The 23,213-nt window shown below is 41.0% G+C and overlaps 1 protein-coding gene across 6 annotated transcripts in view; it reads right to left on the reverse strand.

The window, feature by feature from the left end:
- The window catches only part of KIAA0825 (KIAA0825 ortholog), a 264,884-nt gene that overhangs the window by 232,534 nt on the left and 9,137 nt on the right, over positions 1–23,213 (reverse strand). For 5 of the 6 annotated variants that reach the window (XM_072139641.1, XM_072139636.1, XM_072139647.1 and 2 more), the window contains exons 2-4: positions 14,633–14,771; positions 6,509–6,668; positions 4,385–5,033 (exon numbers count right to left, since the gene is read on the reverse strand). In XM_072139641.1, the coding sequence (XP_071995742.1) occupies positions 4,385–5,033; positions 6,509–6,668; positions 14,633–14,763 (940 nt within the window). In that variant the 5' untranslated portion in view covers positions 14,764–14,771. Of the gene's footprint in view, positions 1–4,384; positions 5,034–6,508; positions 6,669–14,632; positions 14,772–16,629; positions 16,740–23,213 lie in introns of those variants that run through there. The other variant, XM_072139631.1, reaches the window with a different exon arrangement.

Raw genomic sequence — 23,213 nt, forward strand, 5'->3', positions numbered from 1 at the left:
TCCTAAAGAAAAATGTAATTTCGAGGATACCAGAAATTAAAACCTTTAAAAATTAAATTGTAAAAAAACTTTTTATGTGTCTAGTTCCTGCATTACTATAGCAGTTTTTACCACTATGCCTAGCGAAAGTTCTGGGGGGGCATGAGAACCGCTTTTGCCAATGAGTGGGACCACAGGACCTCACTTCCTTTGTTTTCTGCAGGTCCGGGAAGGCAACTCATTTGCTGAAGTGGGCCCTGTGACTCCCCAGAACCTCTGGGCATGTGCAATCCCAGTGGGGAGCTAGATCAGGGTAAGTACACTTTCTTTTTTCATTTTTTAAACCACTGCAGGAGTTTTCAAGCCTAAAATTATTGATAAAAAAAGAAAGCAAAAAAGATATGGAAAAAAGCGCTTAAAGGATAATATTGTACAGTGAACAAGTACAATTGAAAATATTTAGTCTGCTCACCCGGTTAGGTTGTGCACGTTTTAAGGCTACATTCACACAAACGTATGGGGGACGTATATACAACCAGCGTATATATGTCCCCCATATACTTCTATGGCCTCACGGCACCGTACGGGAGCGCTACGATGCAGCACACGTGCGGCACAGTACCGTTCCGTAGCCCACAGAAAGATAGGACATGTCCTATCTGTCGACGGAATACGGCGCCGTTCGTACGGCGGGCATACATCATGTGAATGTAGTCCCGTCCAACTCACATCACACTAGCAGGTTGTGCTAGAACGGGCCTAAGAACGCGTGTAAGGGGCCTAAGAGCAAGAGGAGTATCTCAGACTACCAAAGCACACTATACTTGGAGTAGTCTCTAGAATTGGTGGCTTTTTAATAGAAACATAAGAGGGAAGTGAATGAGAAAGATAGAAAAAAAGAAATAGACTACACATTTTAGTATTTTTTTTTTATTTTTTGTGAACCAGTCAATTCAAAGCAGTATTCTAGCATCGAATTGTTGTCAAGGCTTTTACACCAGTACAAGTCTTGAAAAATACCCCCAATGAGTGTAAATACACTATAAAGAGGCTGTTACTACAGGAGCAGCAACCCAGGAGTAATAACAGGACTTTAATTCCCATCTAGGCATTTAATTAATCTGCCATAAATAAATACATTTTTTTAATTGCGTGTTATTGCAAAAATGTACCACTATGAACATAATTTTCCATGAATGTAGTCATCTTGTCCCTTAAAAATGAGATAGCTGTCCTCAGATACGACCACCTCAACATTCTGTCAGCGATGGCCATACATGCGCATTGGATTCAGAGTTCATCGCCACAGCTGTGGGACATACTGTAACTTCCATCCATTTAGTATACAAAAACACTTTGTTTCTTTGAGCAAAAACTCCAGCAGCGGTGGTCATATCCAAGGACAACAATCTAATTTCTAAGGGACCATAGGAATACATTTTTGGGAAATTATCTTTACACGGGTAAGTTTATTTTAATAACATCCAATTGAAGCAATGTATGTGCATGACAAATTAATTAAATTAAGTTCCCAGATGAGCCTACCCCTTTACAGTAACTGGTAAGTTTGTTTTTTTGTCAGTTTTTAATTTCTTATTTTACACCTGCATGTATGCAAAGTTTTGTATACCTGAAAATGTGTTCTGCAGTGACACCTACACACTGCTGAACTTCTGTGTACTTGACTATAAATAACCAATCGAAACAGAGTAATAACGTGAAGGTTAAAATATTGTATATCATGATTATCTGCTACATCCACACTGCGATGAAGCAACTGAACCTGACTGCAGTCCTGACAGCATTACAGCTTCAATGAATTACGTTATGGCTTGAATATGTCTAATAAATAGCGCAGAGCGTATGTTCTGCCTTAGCTGCGGCCCTAGACAGCCGTCATACATCTGTTTTAAATTTACATGGGTCAGTGTAAAATTATTGCGTTTTATTCATCCACCAGGATCAGTTACTGTGGTTGCATTTCCCTGTACGCTACTTAGTAAAACCAACATTCAACCAGTCACCTCCTTCATCTCACGACCAGGACTTTTCACACTTTATGTAAACTTTGAAGCAACTGATTTAAAAATATGTGAAAATGAAGGTAAAGTGATGCAAAATATATATTTACAGTACAATACAGTAGCGGACGTATACACAGCATGAGAAACAATCTGTAGTACCAAAGTGAAAGGAATTTAGTGCAAAGATTCCAAAATGTTGTGCACTTTTTGCTGCTACTCAATAATTATACAATGATAAAAAGTTCTGCAGGTAGCAGTAACACACAGATTAAAACAAAGACGCTCTGGTATGGGGAAGCTGGATGTGTTTGCACCAATCTAAAGTTAAGTTGCTAAATGTCCGATCTTCCCTTATTTCTGTGACTCCCAACAATCTCAAGAATGGGAGTTCTGAGTCTCCCATTTCTTGTCACTACATGACCACAGTGACAAGGAGTCTAGAGACACTAAAAAATACTTATCATAGTATCATAGTTTATACAGTTGAAAAAAAACACATGTCCGTCAAATTCAACCAAGGCAGGGAAGGGATTGGATGAGGAAGGGATTTAGGGGAAACAATTCTATATAGCATAACCATCAATGTTATTTAGGTGTAAAAAGGCATCTAGACCCTTCTTGAAGCTCTCTGCTGTCCCTGCTGTGACCAGCGCCTGAGGCAGGCTATTCCACAGATTGACAGTTCTCACAGTAAAAGAACCCTGTCGCCTCTTATGATAAACCATTGTTTTTTCCAGACACAGACATTACCCTCTTGTCTTTTGACTGATTTAATCTGGAACAACCTTCCACCATATTTTTGTATGGAGCACTCATATATTTATAGAAATTAATAAATCTAGTTGTTTTAATCTTTTCTCATAACTGAGACCCTCCATACCCCTTATCATTTTTGTGGCTCTACATTGAACCCTCTCCAGCTCCAGGGCATCCTTTTTATGGACTAGTGCCCAGAACTGGAAGGCATAATCCAGGTGAGGCTGAATTAGGGCAGCACGGTGACTGAGTGAGTAGCGCTTCTGTCTTGCAGCGCTGAGGTTCTGGGTTCGATTCCCACTTAGGTCAATATCTGCAAAGAGTTTGCATGTTCTCTCTGTGTTTGAGTGGGTTTTCTCCGGGACCTCCAGTTTCCTCACACACTCCAAAACATACTGTTAGGTTGCTTAGATTGTGAGGCCCATGGGGACAGGGACCAATTTGACAAGCTTTGTGCAGCGCTGCATAATCTGTGTGCGCTATATAAATTATTATTATTATTATTACCCAATGCCTTGTAGAGTGTTAATATTACATCCCTATCCCGATACTCCATATAACTTTTGATACATGACAAGATCTTGCTGGCTTTAGAGGCAGCTGATTGAGGTTACCTGCTTTAGAACATGCACAATATTTGCCTACAAACATCAGACCCATGGTCCATTGCTTGTGGCACGGGTGTCATCAAAGTGCACACTGATGACAGTATAAAAGAAGTAACATGGGCAGGAATAAGATCCACTCTATATTTTGCTGCTCGGGCATTCGTCTCATACAGAGGGCCGCAGTAATGCCTATGTATCCTGGATGTGTAGCATGTAGTGGAGTTCGACCACCACTTGAGATAAGTTGGCTTGCACATGTATCACTGTTCCTTGAGCACAGTAGCCGTGCTTTAGCAAGATCTTGGTGGACCAAGGAGTGAAGTAGCTAAATGGGAAAGGATAAGAGAAGGAGCTGGTCAATTTGGCAGGGGGGGGCCATGTTATTTCTGTGGAGCTAGAGACTGAGATAGACTGTGATCGACACCCCGAAGTACTTCAGCCTTATTTGCATATTTCTAAAATCCAGTTTTGGTGTGAGAGGAGCAGTTAGACAATAAAAACAAAGCTATGTCATGTGTGGACATAGCCCTACATAACATTGCAGTTAGTTCAGGTAGGTAAATTGTTGTGACGGATTCCCTTTAAATGAGAATCTGTGCTCAGATTTTACACCAATAAGCTAACAACACCCTCTGGTCTAGAATCTAATTCATCCCTCTGGTGTGGAGTATAATTAATCCCTTCTAGCATACTTATTTTATGTCAAAACTCATCCGTATGCAAAGGATTTGAATATAGTAACTTTTATACACTGGAAGTAGAGGATCTATCTTGGGTTCAACCGCAACTAGAACCATGGTTTGACCATTGGTCAATGTAAGGATATACATTGATATAAAGATATTTAAATATTGATAGACAACTGGGTGTTAGCATATTTCTTTGTAGTAAGAAGCCACACAACAGTCATGAGATGTTGTTGCCCAAAAAGCTGTCGAATTTAGATTTTCCAGCGTATTGTATAAAAGAAGGACACATTATTAATACAGTACAGAGTTATATATTGTAACCACTTACCAAGGGCATGCACCCTCTGTTTATGCTTTTTCTTTATCAGTCTTGCTGGCTGGAGACCCTGCTCTTCTGTGCTGGGTTCATAGAGTATATCAAAGAATGTTTTCATCTCCTCAGTGATGGCTTCAAAGAAGGTCTCATTGATAAACTTAATAATTGATGAAGAGTCTATAACATGGCTTAACACAAACAAATCTTCTTTTATCATGGTGAACACCCTGGGAATAGCCTTTTGGTATGCCCCAAGTACGCTTTCTATCTTCCTTTCACAGAAGCCATGGAGAAGTTCAACAACAACATTCTGTTGGATATTCTGATATTTAACAAGGACATCAGATTCAGGATAAAGAAAAAGAAGGCGCTGCAAGCACTGGGCTTTGAAGTTAACCTTAGGTTGACTTTCAGACGTATCCAAAGTGGTTTGCAATTTTCCAACTAGATGGCGTCGTAAATGTAGCCTTACATCATCCCACAAAGACTGGAGATCCATGGAGGAATCATCATCAATAACATGAAGTGAGGTCTGAGAAGTGCAGTGAAAAGAGCTTGCGCTTGGAGAGGAAGGGAAGCTTATGCCGGACTGACTGTGGAGGTCCATTAGAAATTGAAGGATTAGGTCTTCCTGATTTTCGACATTCTTCAGAAAATGTTGCTAAATTAAACAAAGAGAATCTTAAACTTTAACATTTCTGCATGGTAACAAAGGTAAGAAAATCTAATAAATTAGTAACATTTTTTTTAGGATCCTTCATCTCACGTAATTAAAAGGGTTTTTCGGTTTTCGACATTTCCTAACTGTAAAATGTTTGCCACAATGGGTTTCCCTGAAGACACGCGCTGCACTTTAAAGGGGAACATAGCTAGAATTTCATGCAGCAAAGCATGGAATAATTTTATAAATATTCTAATGAATGGTTATTTGGATAAAAATAGTTGTTATTAGCTGGCATCAGAGGATGTGTGCCTTGCTCTGCCGGCCCCTCCCATCTACTCCTCCCCCTGCCTTATGCTTCCTCACTATTCAGCACTTTATGTCATATGACCACAGTCATTTACGCTCTACATTTGCAAAATGTACCCTAAGCATCTATCTGATCCCATGAAAAAACAGCATGCCTCCAAGGACTTCTTGTTCCTAATTGTGGATGGGGAGGAGTAGAAGGCAGGGCAATACACAAAGTTTGAAGATACAAAGAGCGGAAAGTCAAAATAAGTAGGCATGATTCACTATTGAAAAAACAAGGGTTATAGCTTGAATAAAAGAGTAGAGTATGCTAATTTGCAAAACTGCAGTCATTAAATTACAGTACCTCATGGGCTGCTAATTTTAGGTACCTATTACCCTAAACCAGGAGGCATTGTTTGTTTGCAGGGTAAAATTCTGGTGAAAGCTCTTCTTATAATGTGGAGAAAAATGTTAAAAAAAAAACCTGTTAACTCACACCCTCTGGTTAAAACTCCTGGTTGAGCCTCAAGTGTCAGGGGTAATATGACGAGAATGCTTCATTCAAACTGACTTTTCATATGACCTCCGACCCTTTTGGCCAGACCAGGGCACCAGAGCAAGGTAACTTTGACAAAATTGCTTTTGGTACTTTTGGATGAACCATAGAGGGCTTAAACCTACTTAAAGAGGTTTCAGATTATGTTTACATGTATTGGGGTCACTTGTAGTAAATGATTTTAAAATAGTATGGAATAAAAAAAAAACACTCAGGATCATAATACAAAGTCCTGCTAAAAGCATCTCCAACTTTGAGCACCATTTAGGACGTATACATAGAAAGTCCTCAACCTCACAGTTTCCTGTCCTTTGCTTATTAGGACCATGCTGGTTTCAGTTTCCTGATCCTATCTTAACACAATGCTACATTTAAAGGGGTTGTCTATTTCAATGAATAACTGATCTTATTTGTGTAAAGAAAAGTTACATTTACTAAGTAGTTTAATATTACTTACAGCGGAAAAGGTAAATGTGTTAAATTGTTAAAATGTGAATATTTCTAACTTTTCTGTTTTGTTTCATTATAAAAATCACTTGTACTATTGTAATATTCTCTGATATATTACACCCACTGACAGTTACAATAGATTTCAGACACAATGATAGACAATTTTTCTTTTTACCAAAGTCTTGAGGAATAGCATCACTTCAGCGTGCGAGGAATCATCCATTCTCCAAGATGATGCATTATTCAGCCTCTGAAAACTGTCTGCGTTATTTTGTAGGATATCCCCGCTTCTATTGTAGACTTCCTTTTGGGGGTTTTGTAGACACTTCTCAATGCTAAATAACAACAGAAAAACAATAAAAAGGAATGAATACAGCTGAAAATAGACTGATCCTAAAGATAACCTTTCACCTCCCATAAGACAAATCTTTCAATAATTCAATCCCTCATAAAATATCAATTTTTGCCTATCTTTTGTTATAGCTCTGCACCGTTTCATTCCTTGGCTACAACTAGGTGTTGGTATTAACCAGTTCAAAGTGGCGCGTCCATATACAATCCGTCACTGGAAGCACAAAGAGAAAGAAAGACATAAACTGCACCCCTGGTCACACCCGTAAGTGACGCTCCCTTTTGCGTAGGCATACTTTTACAATGATTGCTTTATTTCATGGCACAGTCACACATGGCGCTTGCATTGCGTTTAGAAACACAATTCAAGCGCATACGTGGACAGGTCTGATTGTATATGCGTTTCCATGGAAATGCATGCGATTGGTAACCATTAACTGCAGTCTTCCATTTAAACAATGCAAGGCATTGGGTGCAAGTTACCGATCGCATGTGTTTTTAGCTTGGGTCACTTACTGATTGGTAGATAATTGGGAATATTAGTGCCGGGAGGGGCCCCGTTTCAGTGATAAATGCAGTTTTCAACAAAGGTTGATCATAGCTCTTCTCCTGTGCCCCTCCTTACATAATTATGCACGTCTTGTTGCGTTCGCTTCTTTCCTCCTCTTCCGTCCCACTTCCCAGTATGATAGCCGGCAGGCGCAGTTAGAGGTGTGCCTAATTATGTAATGCTGAGCACAGGAAGAGCTGTGATCAGTCTTTGTTTAAAACAGCGTTTATGACTAGAGCAAGGCCCTCCCGGGACTAATAAAGATAAGATCTGTTATCCCCACGGTTCGGTTAGTGACCTAAGCTAAAAAAGAATTTCACCAATTCACTGCATTTGGAATTTTTTCCCACTTCCCAGTACAGGGCATGGAATATGAAGTACAATTTGTAACGCACAAAACAGGCCCTCACACAGCGCTTTACTCACCTTAGTGAGTAAAGTGGAGCAGCCGGGCTGTTCCCATTTCCTGGTCTGCATAAAGGCTGTGTGTGGCTCTGCAGCTAGTGTGTCGGGACCAGGAGGCAGGACTCTGTTCTAGGATCCAGGACAGTTCAAGGCATATCGGGGCAATCTCCTAACCACCCAGGAAGGAGGGACAGAGGTGAAAAACTGACTGTCCAGACAAATCCGGGACGGTTGGGAGCTGTGCTGGAAGAACTGATCAGACAGTGTTAGTCTACAGGGTAACACACCCAACTGGTAACATCCAGGTGTCAATTTCATATTTTGGGAACATATGATGGCTGTGAGGCTGGCAGACAAGATGATGATGTCATCACATTGTGCCTACCAGCATCAGAAATTCAGGCACAACCACAGCAGAGAAGAGGACCTCTGCGAGGTAACAGGGAATGGTGAGAATTAGATTTTACTTTTTACAGCAAAAGGGTTATAAGGGTGGAGAGTGTAAATGGGACATTGTTGCAGGTTAAAGGGGCATTTGACAGTATAGAGGACAATAAGGGGGAAGAAATACACTTTGTGAAGAATACAATTTCACCCCCTCTACCCAAGAAAGTTTTTGTGTAAGGAGATCCTTAAAGGGCTGAGGACCTCTACAAGAAAAAAAAAATCTAAGACATATGTATGTCTATTTTTCTGAACACAAAGAGAAAGCTTTAAAAAAAAAAAAAAAAAACACTGAAAATTTTTTGTAAAAAACATTTTTGTATTATTCTTGGTGAATAAAAAAAAAAATTGTGACAGTTTTTGTAGAGTGAGTACTATTATTTATTTATATATGTTTAATTGTTACACATGTTCAACAAAATTGTTATGACCAATTTTTAGAAAACAAGAGGACATTACTATAACAATAACAATATAAAAATAAGACCAGAAAAATCGTCAAATATGATTGACTAGGACACACTTTTACATCGGTGTGAAGGCCTCTACAATATGACTGGAGGCTGGGTGGGCTGGAAAACACTATAGAGAAAGGTAAAGAAAAGACCTTTTCAGAAAACTCTAAGCATGAGTGAGTTTAAAATGAAGTGTAGTGAAACGAATATCTTCTCATTATCAAACAGGCTTTTCATGAAGGCTAAGCACTTTCATGAGAAAGAATACCTCCCTGCCTGTGGCCCCATTCAGATCTCTGATGGGACAACCCCAATTGTGAACATTGGTTCTAAGAATGACAAAAGATTGGCATGTATCTTCTTAACTTGTGTAAACTCTTCTCAGGACTGCGAAATGTGATGCTCCACCCGTACACCTTGGCTCTAGGGATTCTGGATGAAAAGGCTTCTATTGTGGTATCATGAAGTGTCTCAATCAGTGAAACCTAACCGATTACAGTGCACTGCATTGTACGGGCTTTTCTGTCGGGAGGCTACATAAATCTGCTTCAATTACCAATAGACTAAACCTAATCTCCGACACCAAAATCTGGATGCTGGCCAAAGACAACATACCATGAACGTCTATACAAAAAGTCTAATAAAACAGTTATAGCACCAAAATAAGGATGCACTTAACATATTTTTTGGACTATAAGGCGCACAAAAAAAATCCCTTGATTTTCTCAGAAATCAAAGGTGCGCCTTAAAATCCAGTGCGCCTTTTATATGAATTGTACTCACAGACAACAAATGCCTTGAACTGTGCACAGGTCTGCCACCTGCTGGTCATTCATCCTTATAATCAGGTGCGCCTTATAATCGGGAGCACCTTATATATGAACCTAGACGTTTTAGAAGGCATTTATTGATGGTGCGCCTTACAATCAGGTGCGCTTTTAGTCTGAAAAATACAGTAAATGCATACAAATCGATAGAAGTAGACCCGTTTTATGAAGGACAATGGATCAAGATACCCCCCCCCCCATAACTACAATGAATGATTTACATCATTTACATCTAGTTATCTGTGGGACAAATTATTATTTCTGGGGAAAAAAATATCTAAATTTGCAAAACTGGCAAAACAATGCAGTTACGCCATTTTTATTATGGTCATTGTTTACGAATCTCTAGGTCTGGTCCAACTGACGCATCCCCTAAAAATTTCTAAAACTTTGCATAAAGTCTGGCCAAGCCATATTATGACACCGGTAACTGTTTCATACTTTAGTGTAGGGAGCTGGGTAAGGCCTGACTATATGCGGAATCACTGGGCGTTTTCATTGATACCGTTTTAATAATTGTATGATCCACTGATCACTTTTTGTTCAAAATTTCAGCTAGAGGCAAAATGGTAAAAAAGCTTCAATTTGAACATTTTTTTTTATGTTACCCCGTACACCATATGGAGTAATTGGTTTTTTTTAAAAATAAGTTTGGTAGATGCCACATTTTGGATGAAGGATTGTAAACCAAGTACACTGACATACTGGTGTGTGCCCCCCTGGCAGGATTTTTTTTTATCTTCTTATTCCCTTGTTTTTAAGAATAAGAATAACTGGCTTTAAAATATGCAAATTTGGGGCTTCAGGCTGCATGGCTCAGAGCCCCAAAGGCTTATTTGCATAATTCTTAAATCTTAAAAAAAAAAAATAGGGAATAAGAAGCTAAAAAAAGAGTGGATCCTTCCAGGGGAGGCACACACCTGTATGTCTGTGTGATTGGTGTACAATCCTTCATCCTGGTGGTAGATGTCCTTTAAGCGATATCTAACGTGTTTATGATTTTATTTATTGACTTCAATTTTTCCTTTTTTTTTCTCATATTTTACTGTACACCATTCATGGTTTAGGGCTGAAAAACCTTTTAAATAAAATACAGTTACTAAACACCGTCTGACTACATGGAAACGTTGGTTTGTTGGTAGGATTTTTCTCTACATTTTGCATCAACAAGTCTTGTAGCTCATAAACTCGGGAAATAGTACTACAGGGGGCCACGTAAGAAAAAGCTGAATGAGGAGATGAAGGGGATAAGGCTACAAATGTCATGAAACTTCACGACCATGTAATAGCGACAGCCTCTTAAAATAAAACCGTATAAAGTGTTGCTAGTATATAACAATACATAAAGGACTTGTAATAAATTGACAGGAATAGCCGGGCCTACGTGTTATTATAATGCCACCTTCTGCAGAGGCTCATCACTCATTCTATTTACAGTAAACTACAATGAGAAAATAACCATTTAGGCTCTAAACACAGAGATTGCTATTCAATTGCTGTTATCGAATGCTCTTGACAAGCAGCCTATTTTAATACAGAATATTGAGCTCTTTAGTTATAAGAAATGATAGGTATAACCTACAGGGAGCAGATACAGATGAATTACTTATTGGGCAGAGTCAAGAATAAGTCTGTGGAATACATATACTATTTTCCTCTCTTCCTGTGATCAGATGTGAAGGCTTTTCGTCTTTACTGTGTAAGGGCTATATTCACAGTTGGCTTTTTTTTTGGTGAAGATTTTGAAGCACTTTTCACATAAAAATCCTGATGGAAAACATCAAAAGTAAAAGGAGTAAGAATAATTATTGGTTAAGGATCGATGTCTAAATAACATGGAAGGCTGTAAAATCTTGTCTAAAACTCTTCAAAAGTACATTAAAAACTCGTGGGTTTTAGGGGAGTTTTTTTTTAAGTAGAACCACATGGTCAAAAATCAATTCCTTAAAGAGAACCCGTCAGGCAAATTAACCCAATAAACTAAATATATTTTCATAAACTGCCATTAGAGAGCATTGCTTCTATCCCTTCATTGTCCCTCTACATGCCTGTAATCTTAAGCAATGAGGTCCTAAAGTTGTATGCAAATGACCTGTGAGATGTCCAATGAGTCATTAGCATATTCAAGTTGTCCAGCTTATTCATGAGTGGGAGGTACAGCCACACCCCCAGTGCTTGACTGACTGTATAATGGTGTGAGGTATAATGGTGTAATGGCTCCTCCATGTGCTTCCTGGTGCTGGCGCCCCCTGCAGCCTGTGTGTGTGTGAGATACTCCTATACACATGACTGACAGCCTGTATAATGGTGTGAGGTATAATGGTATAATGTCTCCTCCATGTGCTTCCTGTTGCTGGAGGCCACGCCCCCTGCAGCCTGTGTGTATGAGATATTCCTATACACATGACTGACAGCCTGTATAATGGTGTGAGGTATAATGGTGTAATGGCTCCTCTATGTGCTTCCCTGTGCTGGCGGCCCCTGCAGCCTGTGTGCATGAGATACTCCGATACACATGACTGACAGCCTGTATAATGATGTGAGGTATAATGCTGTAATGGCTCCTCCATTTGCTTCCTGGTGCTGGCGCCCCCTGCAGCCTATGTGTGTATAGGAGAGATACAACAGCTCCAGGCAGCCATGTTATAGCAGAACATGTCAGGTACTTGTGTAGCTGATATCTGTGTATCACACATATGTATGGGAGGATGCAGCATGTCAGCAGATGCAGCACAGACACCAGCAATGCTTTACTATACATTACACACAGACATGAGCAGGGGGAGGAGAGGGGAGGGGTAACAGGGGTGACTTCACTGCCTCTGACCATGTGACCAGTCTCATTTACATAATAAAAAAGATGATTTAAGAACGATTAATGATTGAAATAACTAGATAAAAGCTGTGATGGGATCCTTGTGAGGTAGTAGTGACAGAAATAGTAACAGAGACCTGATAACAGGGGTCCTTTAAAGGGATTTCTGAGTTTTGAGGTCTTTTTACTTCACGACAGAAGATAAAATACTTAAAATTCTCCTCCGCTCCAATTCTCCTGTTAACCCCAATCCCTGTTAGTACATAAAGGCTGCAACAGAAATATCCCATCCACAAGTGCTCCTGCTACGGATGTACAATCACTGCTGTATAGACCGGCAGTGACAGGAGGTGCTGTGCTGGACCGGAGTGAAGAAAATATACACGTTTAACTACAGAGACTGAAATAGGACGCATATGACATTTACAATTGGCTCGACTGTACATGTCATGCGCTTCCTTTATAAGTCACCATAGTTGGAGATCTGAAGAAGATCAGGCTCACAAACGGTCCACAATAAGTTGTCCTCAGTTCAGGCAGAGGGATCAAATATTTTTAGATTGGTACGTAAACAGAATGCCGTGAAGTGATGTTTTTACTATTTTTTACCAATCCCATGAACCAAAGGAGCCTGTAGTCTGTAGATGAACCACTGACATCTGTGAAAGAAAAGTCGTTGTGGAGGAGGAAGGTGACCATAACCTATTGTCTCCAGTGTGATCCTGTGTTATCTATTCATAGATACTCTATTACGAAAATGAGACTAGGTGACTACAGCTCCCGCTGCCCTAGGCACAGAGTTTAGACATCCCTATTAAAGGCCGATTTATACTGGACAATTGTCACGATGCACTACTTGTCGTCTTACCCCTATAAAGCTTGTGGCTCCCTTGTGCCTTAATCCAATAAACTGTTCCTCCTTGTGACACCACCTCTACAGACTTATTTATGTCCCTACTCCTATATACTATGAACATCCCGGTACCGACACTACTATACCTCTGCTGTTACTATAGAACAGTGATGGCGAACCTATGGCACGGGTGCCAGAGGTGGCACTCAGAGCCCTTTCTGTGGGCACTCAGGCCATCACCACAGGACAGAGGTGACCAAATAGGACAAATCCACCAAATCTTCCTGCAGTCTTAAGCAACATATGAGATGCCGCTCTCAGCACTATTTTAAAGTGACACTTCATTGGCTGATTGGAACTGCAGGAAAAGTGAGGTGTGGACAGGGCTGCATTATCTTTGGAGGTCATCCTGCTGGACGCACCATTCTTCCTCTACCTTTCAACTGTATTGGTGGCCCTAGGTGGCCGATACAATTGAAAAATGTGGAAGAACACGTAGCAATAAATTACAGCTTAAAATGCCACGTTGGCACTTCACAGTAAATTACTGGATTTTGGTTGTAGTTTGGGCACTCGGTCTCTAAAAGGTTCGCCATCACTGCTATAGAACATCTCAGGAGGACCCTCCCCTGTGCTCAGAGTAAAACTTCTGGTTAGATATTGCAGCCGAGAGAAGGGGCTGGGGAGTAGTTTGAATAAATACAGTAGAGAAAAGAACAAAGCATGATTAGGAGATTCTCCCATTGCTTAAAGTCCAGCTACAATCCTGGAATGCAAATTAATTTTTCACAGCCCTGCTGCTACTAACAATGTAGACATGGAGGTAAAAAAGGGATATATAAAGAGTTAAAACATAACTTTTTATACAAAATGTGTTAAAATTGTGAATAGACCTCTAGAAAATACCGTACATAATCAATCACAATGATGACACAGCAACCAAACCAGTGGCTACCCACAAATCAGATACCCAACACTTCACACATAGAAATAAATAGGTTGGATCTTACCCGATTCCATGATGGCAGGATAGGAGAGGTGAATTTCGGTAGGGGCAACAACATCAGGGGTACCACAGCACATGCTCTCCCTGCTATGCCCCAATTGCAGGAAAAACCTTCCAAATGCAGTGAAATTAGCAAAAAGACGCATCTGTACTATTTTATTGTGGGTTATGTTTTTATGGCTTTCATAGTGTGCTTTAAATGAAACCTCTTCTTTATTCTGTGGGTTGGTACCCAGAACCAACAGTACTGATTGGACGGTGTGTAGTGACACACCCAGTTGTCAAATTGGTCATAAATTTATTAAAGGAATATGTTAATATGATGCTGGGAAGCCTAGAAAGAAAAAACGGTTGCACCAACCATCTTGGCCCCGCCCCTGGTGCACCAATAAACTGATACCTAATTTTTTTCTAAAATGACTCAGTAAAACTATACAGTATCTGTAAGGCTGATAACGAGCCCTACACATTGCTACGTTCACAAGTGGCGAGATCGGAGGTGATAGACTCTATTTAACGTTGATACAATGATAATGTCCAAAGTCCAGTACAAAAAATTGTTTTGCAAAAATATAGTATTAATTATACTTTACCTTTGAGCATTTTCCTTCAGCTTTTCATCAATGTCATGAAGAATCTGTTGGCACTCGGGACGTCCTGGGAAGAGATCTAACACACAATCCAGGAGAGTAAAACTTAGCTGGTCTGCTCCTGCGCCCTCCATTGTGGCTTCTGCAGAGATGGAACAAATTATATTATTAGAATAATGTATAGGCCGTATGTGGTCAGGTAAATATCCGTCTTTTATTTTTTATAATAATAATCTGTATCTATATAGCGCCATCATATTCCATATCACTTTAGAAAACATAGGGGACATATCCACATATAATATTACATTACAGAGTACAAACAGTCACATGGAACAATAGGAGTGAGGGCCCTGCTCACAAGAGCTTACAGACTATGAGGGGGTGACACAAGAGCTTACAGTCTATGAGGATGAGGGGGTGACACAAGAGCTTACAGTCTATGAGGATGAGGAGGTGACACAAGAGCTTACAGTCTATGAGGATGAGGAGGTGACACAAGAGCTTACAGTATATGAGGATGAGGGGGTGACACAAGAGCTTATAGTCTATGAGGATGAAGGGGGTGACACAAGAGCTTACAGTATATGAGGATGAGGGGGTGACACAAGAGCTTATAGTCTATGAGGATGAAGGGGGTGACACAAGAGCTTACAGTCTATGAGGATGAGGAAGTGACACAAGAGCTTACAGTCTATGAGGATGAGGAAGTGACACAAGAGCTTACAGTCTATGAGGATGAGGGGGTGACACAAGAGCTTACAGTCTATGAGGATGAGGGGGTGACACAGGAGCTTACAGTCTATGAGGATGAGGAAGTGACACAAGAGCTTACAGTCTATGAGGATGAGGAAGTGACACAAGAGCTTACAGTCTATGAGGATGAGGGGGTGACACAAGAGCTTACAGTCTATGAGGATGAGGGGGTGACACAGGAGCTTACAGTCTATGAGGATGAGGGGGTGACACAAGAGCTTACAGTCTATGAGGATGAGGAAGTGACACAAGAGCTTACAGTCTATGAGGATGAGGGGGTTACACAAGAGCTTACAGTCTATGAGGATGAGGAGGTGACACAAGAGCTAACAGTCTATGAGGATGAGGGGGTGACACAAGAGCTTACAGTCTATGAGGATGAGGAGGTGACACAAGAGCTTACAGTCTATGAGGATGAGGGGGTGACACAAGAGCTTACAGTCTATGAGGATGAGGAAGTGACACAAGAGCTTACAGTCTATGAGGATGAGGGGGTGACACAAGAGCTTACAGTATATGAGGAGGTGACACAAGAGCTTACAGTCGATGAGGAGGTGACACAAGAGCTTACAGTCTATGAGGATGAGGGGGTGACACAAGAGCTTACAGTATATGAGGAGGTGACACAAGAGCTTACAGTCTATGAGGATGAGGAGGTGACACAAGAGCTTACAGTCTATGAGGATGAGGGGGTGACACAAGAGCTTACAGTATATGAGGAGGTGACACAAGAGCTTACAGTCTATGAGGATGAGGAGGTGACACAAGAGCTTACAGTCTATGGGGATGAGGAGGTGACACAAGAGCTTAGTCTGTCAGCTTTATCTTTCTTCGAATAGCTGATCTGTCATTGACATATCTTATAATGGTTGATGGCTGTATTACAAGATTAATGATCTGCTGGATTATTACACAACATGAAAAAATACATGGCCTCCCAGATAGTACTCATCATTCTGAGTCTATGACACTGCGCTTAATCCCTGTGCACCCTCAGCCGTGTGTATGCAAATGATAAGGTAAGTTATGGTGAGAGGGTAAGAATAGTTGGGGTTATACATGTGTTCTCTTGTAAGGATTCTTGACTGTATAACCTAGAAGAAAATGTAGATATTATATAGGTATCCAATTTTTTAGGAATCACGTTCATGGAAAGCATCTCAAAGAGTGCTCATAGGCGACCACCTACACAGCTTTGTACTGAGGCCCAGGTAAGAGGAGATAAACACGAATTGTCTACTGACCTTTGCCTTCAGCTATAATACGGCACCTATAGAGATGTATAGAGCATCATTGCACTTTCAAATGCCTTTGATTTGTTCTAAAGGGAAACTCTTACAAGTTCTGGCTGTGCAAACCTGGAGATACAGGGGGACATTTATCAGGCCTAGTATACCAGTTTTCTGATGAATGATTGCAAACCGCTAGAAATTGAAATTATTATCCCCTTTATGCCACCTCCAGAGGATTGAGGGACATGATTGTGGCAGTGGATTGGGCCGGCGCTGGTGTTACAAGTAGCACCATTGTGAATAATGTTATTTATTTTAGGATTGTAGCTCCCACAGTGCATAAGGAGTGTGTCCCCGCACTGCTGTGTTCTTAGCCCTGTGTATTGGCCTTCGCCACAGCCCCTTCTCTATGCTCTGAGTAACAGCTTTGGCAGGCTTCTGCTTGAATACTACAGCAATCACAAAGAGAAGACACTGTGGAGCACTTGGAAAAACTAGAATCCTGGAATAAACATTATCCCAATTCCATGTGGTTACTTGTTCTTGAAATCTACCATCAAAATCAAGCCAGATAAACTAGGGACAATTTCATAGATCCAGGCACTGTGACTTTGCTAATATTCTTATATTTGTTATCCTTGGCCTCCTTTCTTTCAAAATCAACTTTACAATTATGCATAACGGCTCTGGGTGGGGGGTGGATTGTTACCAGAGCCTGTTTGTGCTCTTCTCACCATGTGCTGAAACTTCCTTTACTGATGAATGCTGTGAGATTACATCAGGCAGAGGGAGAAGGGGAGAAGTGATGAGGGAGCAGGGGGGAGACAGTGTAACAGACTGTAAAGCTATAGCATGGAGGGTCTCTGGTAACAGCCCCATAGCCCTCCTGGTTCATTAGCATAATTCAAAAAGTTGATTTTTAGAAGGAAGGAGGACAAATAAGATGATTACCACAGTCACAATGTCTGTATGAGTAAGTGTCCCTGGTTTATCATGCTTGATTTCGATGGTAGATTTTCGTTTCAGATTATCTTTTCTAGAGGTATAATCTATACATTGTACAAGGCCTATAGACAAGAAGGGCCTGGGCTGTAGAAACATTCATATTCAGAAAAATAGATCCGTTTTGTGCAGCAGGAAGCTACAAATTGCTGTGTCAAATAGAGTCTTTTTAAGCGTAAAACTCTGATTACATCACATAGACGCCGGTGTTATTCTGCTCAGCGCTCCTCCAGCATTTTGTAAACATGACAGCTTAGTTTGCATATATGTATTCCTCTTAGACATCTATGTCATTTTTTTCAGTTAACTTGTCAAAACAATTTATTTGCTTCCCTCGGATTTGCATGATGTAGTTAGCCTATGAAAATCAAACCGCATTCATTCAGTTTGGCAAATCATCACTTCAAATGGCCAATAATCGCACTTCCAGCATCCCAACTAGATGCGCCGTGTGACTGGGATATAAAGCAGTCAGGGGAGAATTACATAGAAATACAGCATAGGATCACACACTGCCAGATACAAATCACTAGAAATAGTTTGTTACATCAGACCTACCTAAACCTGCTCTCTCTTCAGGATAAAAAAATATATATTTATCTATAATTTACATAACTTGGGGATATTGTACGCCACGTTTCGGGCATACAAGACATGGAAAAGTTGAAATTACTAGCTGGAAATTAAACTTTCTCCCCCTTTTATCACCATCACAACGTTGCACTGTAGCCAGTGCTAGTATATTCATTAATATCCCTCATAGAGTTTTATAGCCTGCAGTTACAAGGAGAGTAAACATTGCCACCTTATTTTACCCCGTCAAAACTAATAGCCCTCTCAGGGAGGGTATAAAATGTCCTTTTTAGAATTCCCTCTCATCTATCCTCCAAAGTCATGTGACAATGAGCCGCGAAGAGTCATATTTTGCCTGATATAAGTCAAGTATAGAGGCTGCAAGGGGAGAGTCACTTCTGACACGTCATTTTAACCCCATAGCGCAATAAGACGTACCCTTACGTCTTACTGCGCATGGGGGAGTATGAAGAGGGCTCACGGGCTGAGCCCTCTTCATACTCACCGGGCATTTGCCTCATAATGAAGCAAACGCCCGTCGCTAACACCCGGGTGTTAACCCTTTGATCGCCGCCGGCAAAGCTGTCGGCGGCACTAAAGAGCCGGCGGCGCGTGGGCGCCGCCATCTTGGATCCGATCGTCACTCCCCGTGACGTCACCGGGGAGCGGCGATCCGTTGCCATGACAGCCTGGGATCACACAAAGATCCGAGGCTGTCATGATCGAGGCTATAATAGATGGTATGCAAAATCCCCATATACTGCCATACTGTAGTATGGCAGTATATGGTAGGATCAATCAGACAACCTAGGGTTAAAGTACCCTAGGGAGTCTGAAAAATAGTAAAAAAAATAAATAAAAAGTAAAAAAAAAAATTATATTAAAAAAACATAAAAATTCAAATCACCCCCCTTTCCCTAGAACTGATATAAATATAAATAAACTGTAAAAATCATAAACACATTAGGTATCGCCGGGTCCGAAAATGCCCGATCTATCAAAATATAATTACCTTTTTTTCACTGCGTTTAACCCCGTAGCGGAAAATAGCGCCCAAAGTCGCAAATGGCATTTTTTTGCCATTTTGAAAAATAGAAAAAATTCTATAAAAAGTGATCAAAAGGTCGCACAGTCCTAAAAATAGAAGCATTGAAAACGTCATCAGAAGTCGCAAAAAATGACACCACTCACAGCTCCATACACCAAAGTATGAAAAAGTTATTAGCGCAAGAACACGGCAAAATGAAGAATTTTTTTTCTGTACAGGAGGTTTTAATTTTTGTAAATGTATGAAAACATTATAAAACCTATCCAAATTTGGTATCCTCGTGATCGTATTGACCAAATGAATGAAATAGACCTGTCATTTGGGGCGCACAGTGAAAGCTGTAAAAACCAAGCCCACAAGAAATGGCGCAGTGAAAATTTTCATCATTTTCACTGCATTTAGAATTTTTTTCCCGCTTCCCAGTACACGGCATGGAATATTTAATACCATCACTGCGAAGTGCAATTTGTTACGCAGAAAATAAGCCATCACAGAGCTCTGTACACGGAAAAATAAAAAAGTTATAGATTTTTGAAGGTGGGGAGTGAAAAATAAAAACTCAAAAACGAAAAAGGGCCTGGTCCTTAAGGGGTTTAGATAAGAATCTCACCTTTTTAGGCTTATTGTTCTGTGATCTACAGAACCGGAGATATGGACAGTTCAAAGCATAGCAAGAAATGTGAACTGCAGATAAATATCCAATTCCTGTCTTTTTCTTTGAGGGCGCTGTCCCACGTTGCGTTCGCAAACGCAGACAAAACCGCACCCACCGGGGCGGTCCGATCGCATCGGCGTTTCCATAGAAACGCCGATGCGATTGGACCGCCCCGGTGGGCGCGGTTTTGTCTGCGTCTGCGTACGCAACGTGGGACAGCGCCCTAAAGGAGCTTCCCAAGGGTATAAAAAAAACCCTTGGGTGGCCGGGATGGGGCGGGTTAAAAAATTAAACATGTACTTACCTCTGTGGTCCCTCATGTCGTCCAGCACTGAGCCATACCCACCCATCATGCGTGATATAACACTGGGAATAGGGACGAGTGCACATGGCCGGTAACCTCGGAAGGCCAGAAGCTGAATGTAGTGCGGCTTCTGTTCCCCATTTAAACAAATGGGGCTCAGAACGGAGAGATTGCAGCACTGGACGCTGGGAGGGACCTCAGAGGTATTTTTTTTAAATACCAGCCACCCAAGGATTTTTTTAATACGCTTGAACAACCCTTTTAACTGCCTGTATCTCTGGTTCTGTATATCAAAGGACCACAAGCCTATAGGTAATATTCTTAATTACTATAGAAGCAAAGATAGGGGCATCTGAAGTGGCACTGCGCCTATTAGCAATGGCTAATACATTAATGTGGTAAAATCTGGTGACCGGTTTCCTAAACTAGCTGCCCCTTTAGAATTCTCTCTTTTGTTAGAATTTTCCACTTTACATTAAAAAAAACTATTCCAAAGTCATATGCAAATGAGCTCAGAAGAGTCACTTTTTAGGATGAGTCAACGGGAGGCTAGAGTGGGAATGTCCCTTTAGACATTATTATCTTCAACTGCAGACAGGAGAGAATACTTCCAGCTCCGTAAGTGAAAATAAACCAGTGCCGCAGGTCTTCTCTCTGTCTGCAGTTCAAACCTTTCTGGAACCGGACCAGCAGCAGATCCACATGCACGGCCAAACTTACTAGGAATAGTTTGATTACCATGAGTTGGTCTTTAATAAAAAATTTTTGACTGTATCCCAATATTGGGCTTAAAACCACAAAGAACCATAGTTTTTCCAGTTAAAAAAAAAAAACGCATCAGCATTGTGGTTCTGTAACTTACAGAACCAGAGATACAGGCAGTTAATTTTAAGGGCATAGTTAGATTTTTCTCTGGCGCTCACCTTCCAAACTATGTTTTTAACTGCATATATTTTTATCCTCCCTATGTAATGGTTTGCTAATATATCACATATAGTGCCTGAAGAGTTTAGCATTTGGCCCAACAAACTCACTCCAAGCCCTCGCCGTTCAACGGGTAGTGGCTTAAAGGGAACCTGCCATTCCAATTGACCCACCAAAAATAAATGCTTCCTAAAAACTATGTTTAAAGAGCATTGCCCTTATTCCTTTCCATGAATGTAATGTTAAAGAATCTGTAAAATTATATGAAACCATTGGAGGTGAGTCCAATATTATTGATGGGGTCCTGCAGTATTCAGTGCACTGCCTGGTCTCTGCTACCAGGGATTTCCATTGACGGGGATAGACATGATGCGGCCTACGCTCCCACACCAAGTGGCTTCCCTGGTCGTTTTTTAGAGATGCACCAGAGTTTCACACTTGGGTATCGTGGGCCTGATGTGGTCACTCGTGTATCTAGATGGATGGTAAACGATAGAACGGTAAAATATTTTTTTTCTTTTTTTAGTTTGATTTGGGGTTAAAGGACATTTACAACAAGGAAGAGGGATTGTTTGCAAATGAGTCTAAGGGTGTCCAGGCTCCATTAACACCTATGGATTTGCATACAATCCTTCTACCTGGAGGTAAATGTCCTTTAACCCCCAAATAAAACTGAAAAAAAAAGAAAAAAAAATACTTTACCGTTAATTTTAGGGTCAACTAATAGGTCATCCTAATAGATTCCCTTTTTTTCATTTTCAAATTAAGTAAAAATGACCATTTATGAATGAAATGTTGTCGGGAGATCCAACCATTTTATGATCTTTGGGGAATTAATATAATCCCCACCAACCACAGAGTGAATTCTGATTCTAGCCATTTCCCTGCTTCTCCCACTAGAATATGTTTACATTGTTGTAATGTGTTATAACTCTAATCAGGATTGGTAGAAGTCCCCCAAGAAGGACCCCACGATCATAAAATCATAGTATGTCCTAATGAAATGGGAATAAAACCTTTTCAGATTACATAACGCTGAACTCAAAAATCATGAAACACGAAACACTTATTTATTTTTAACAACAATAAATAGTTTATTAAATTGGATGTGGGTACGCTTCTTGTACAACGATGGAAAACGCAAAAACCAGTTATCCAACAAAGACATAGAACAGCCCAACACTTAAAGGGCACCTACCACCACAAATCTACCTATAAAGGTAGATCGGGTGGTAGGTGAATCAATGGGACGTGAGGATAGCCCTTTTAAGGGCTAATCCTCACGTCCCCGCACTTTTTTGTAAACTTTTATTACCCTAATATGTTAATTTTGTTATGCGGTTACTTGGGCGTGGAGTAGCCGCATCTAAGGTTACACGAGGCGGCTACTCCACGCCCCGGTATCCACTTTACCCCTCCTACTCACCATCTTCGGCGCGCAGCTGCTCGTGGCTGCGCGCCCTCGTCCGACGATCCTGCCGTCTGCGCATGCGCAGAACAGCAGGCCCGCGCCTGTGCAGCCCCGGCTTCGGAGCAGTGACCGCGCAGGCGCGGGCCTGCTGTTCTGCGCATGCGCAGACGGCAGGATCGTCGGACGAGGGCGCGCAGCTACGAGCAGCTGCACGCCGAAGATGGTGAGTAGGAGGGGTAAAGTGGCTACCGGGGCGTGGAGTAGCCACCTCGTGTAACCTCAGATGCGGCTACTCCACGCCCAAGTAGCCGCATAACAAAATTAACATATTAGGGTAATAAAAGTTTACAAAAAAGTGCGGGGACGCGAGGATTAGCCCTTAAAAGGGCTATCCTCACGTCCCATTGATTCACCGACCACCCGATCTACCTTTATAGGTAGATTTGTGGTGGTAGGTTTCCTTTAATGTACATGTAAGCTGTTGGACGGATTCTAGCGGAGAGAATCTGTGCAAGGCCATGTCCCAGATAACAACAGAGGCCTTTTTATGTTGCATCATTTAGGGTGCTGTCACATGATGCGTTCACCATGCGTTTGGCTGGTTTGAATCCTGTATTAATATTTTTACAGCTTCTTAAACTACCAAAAATGAAGAAAAACAGATTCAAAGCAGCCAAAC

The sequence above is a fragment of the Engystomops pustulosus genome, chromosome 1, assembly GCF_040894005.1.
Source record: "Engystomops pustulosus chromosome 1, aEngPut4.maternal, whole genome shotgun sequence".
Classification (NCBI taxonomy): Eukaryota; Metazoa; Chordata; class Amphibia; order Anura; family Leptodactylidae; genus Engystomops; species Engystomops pustulosus.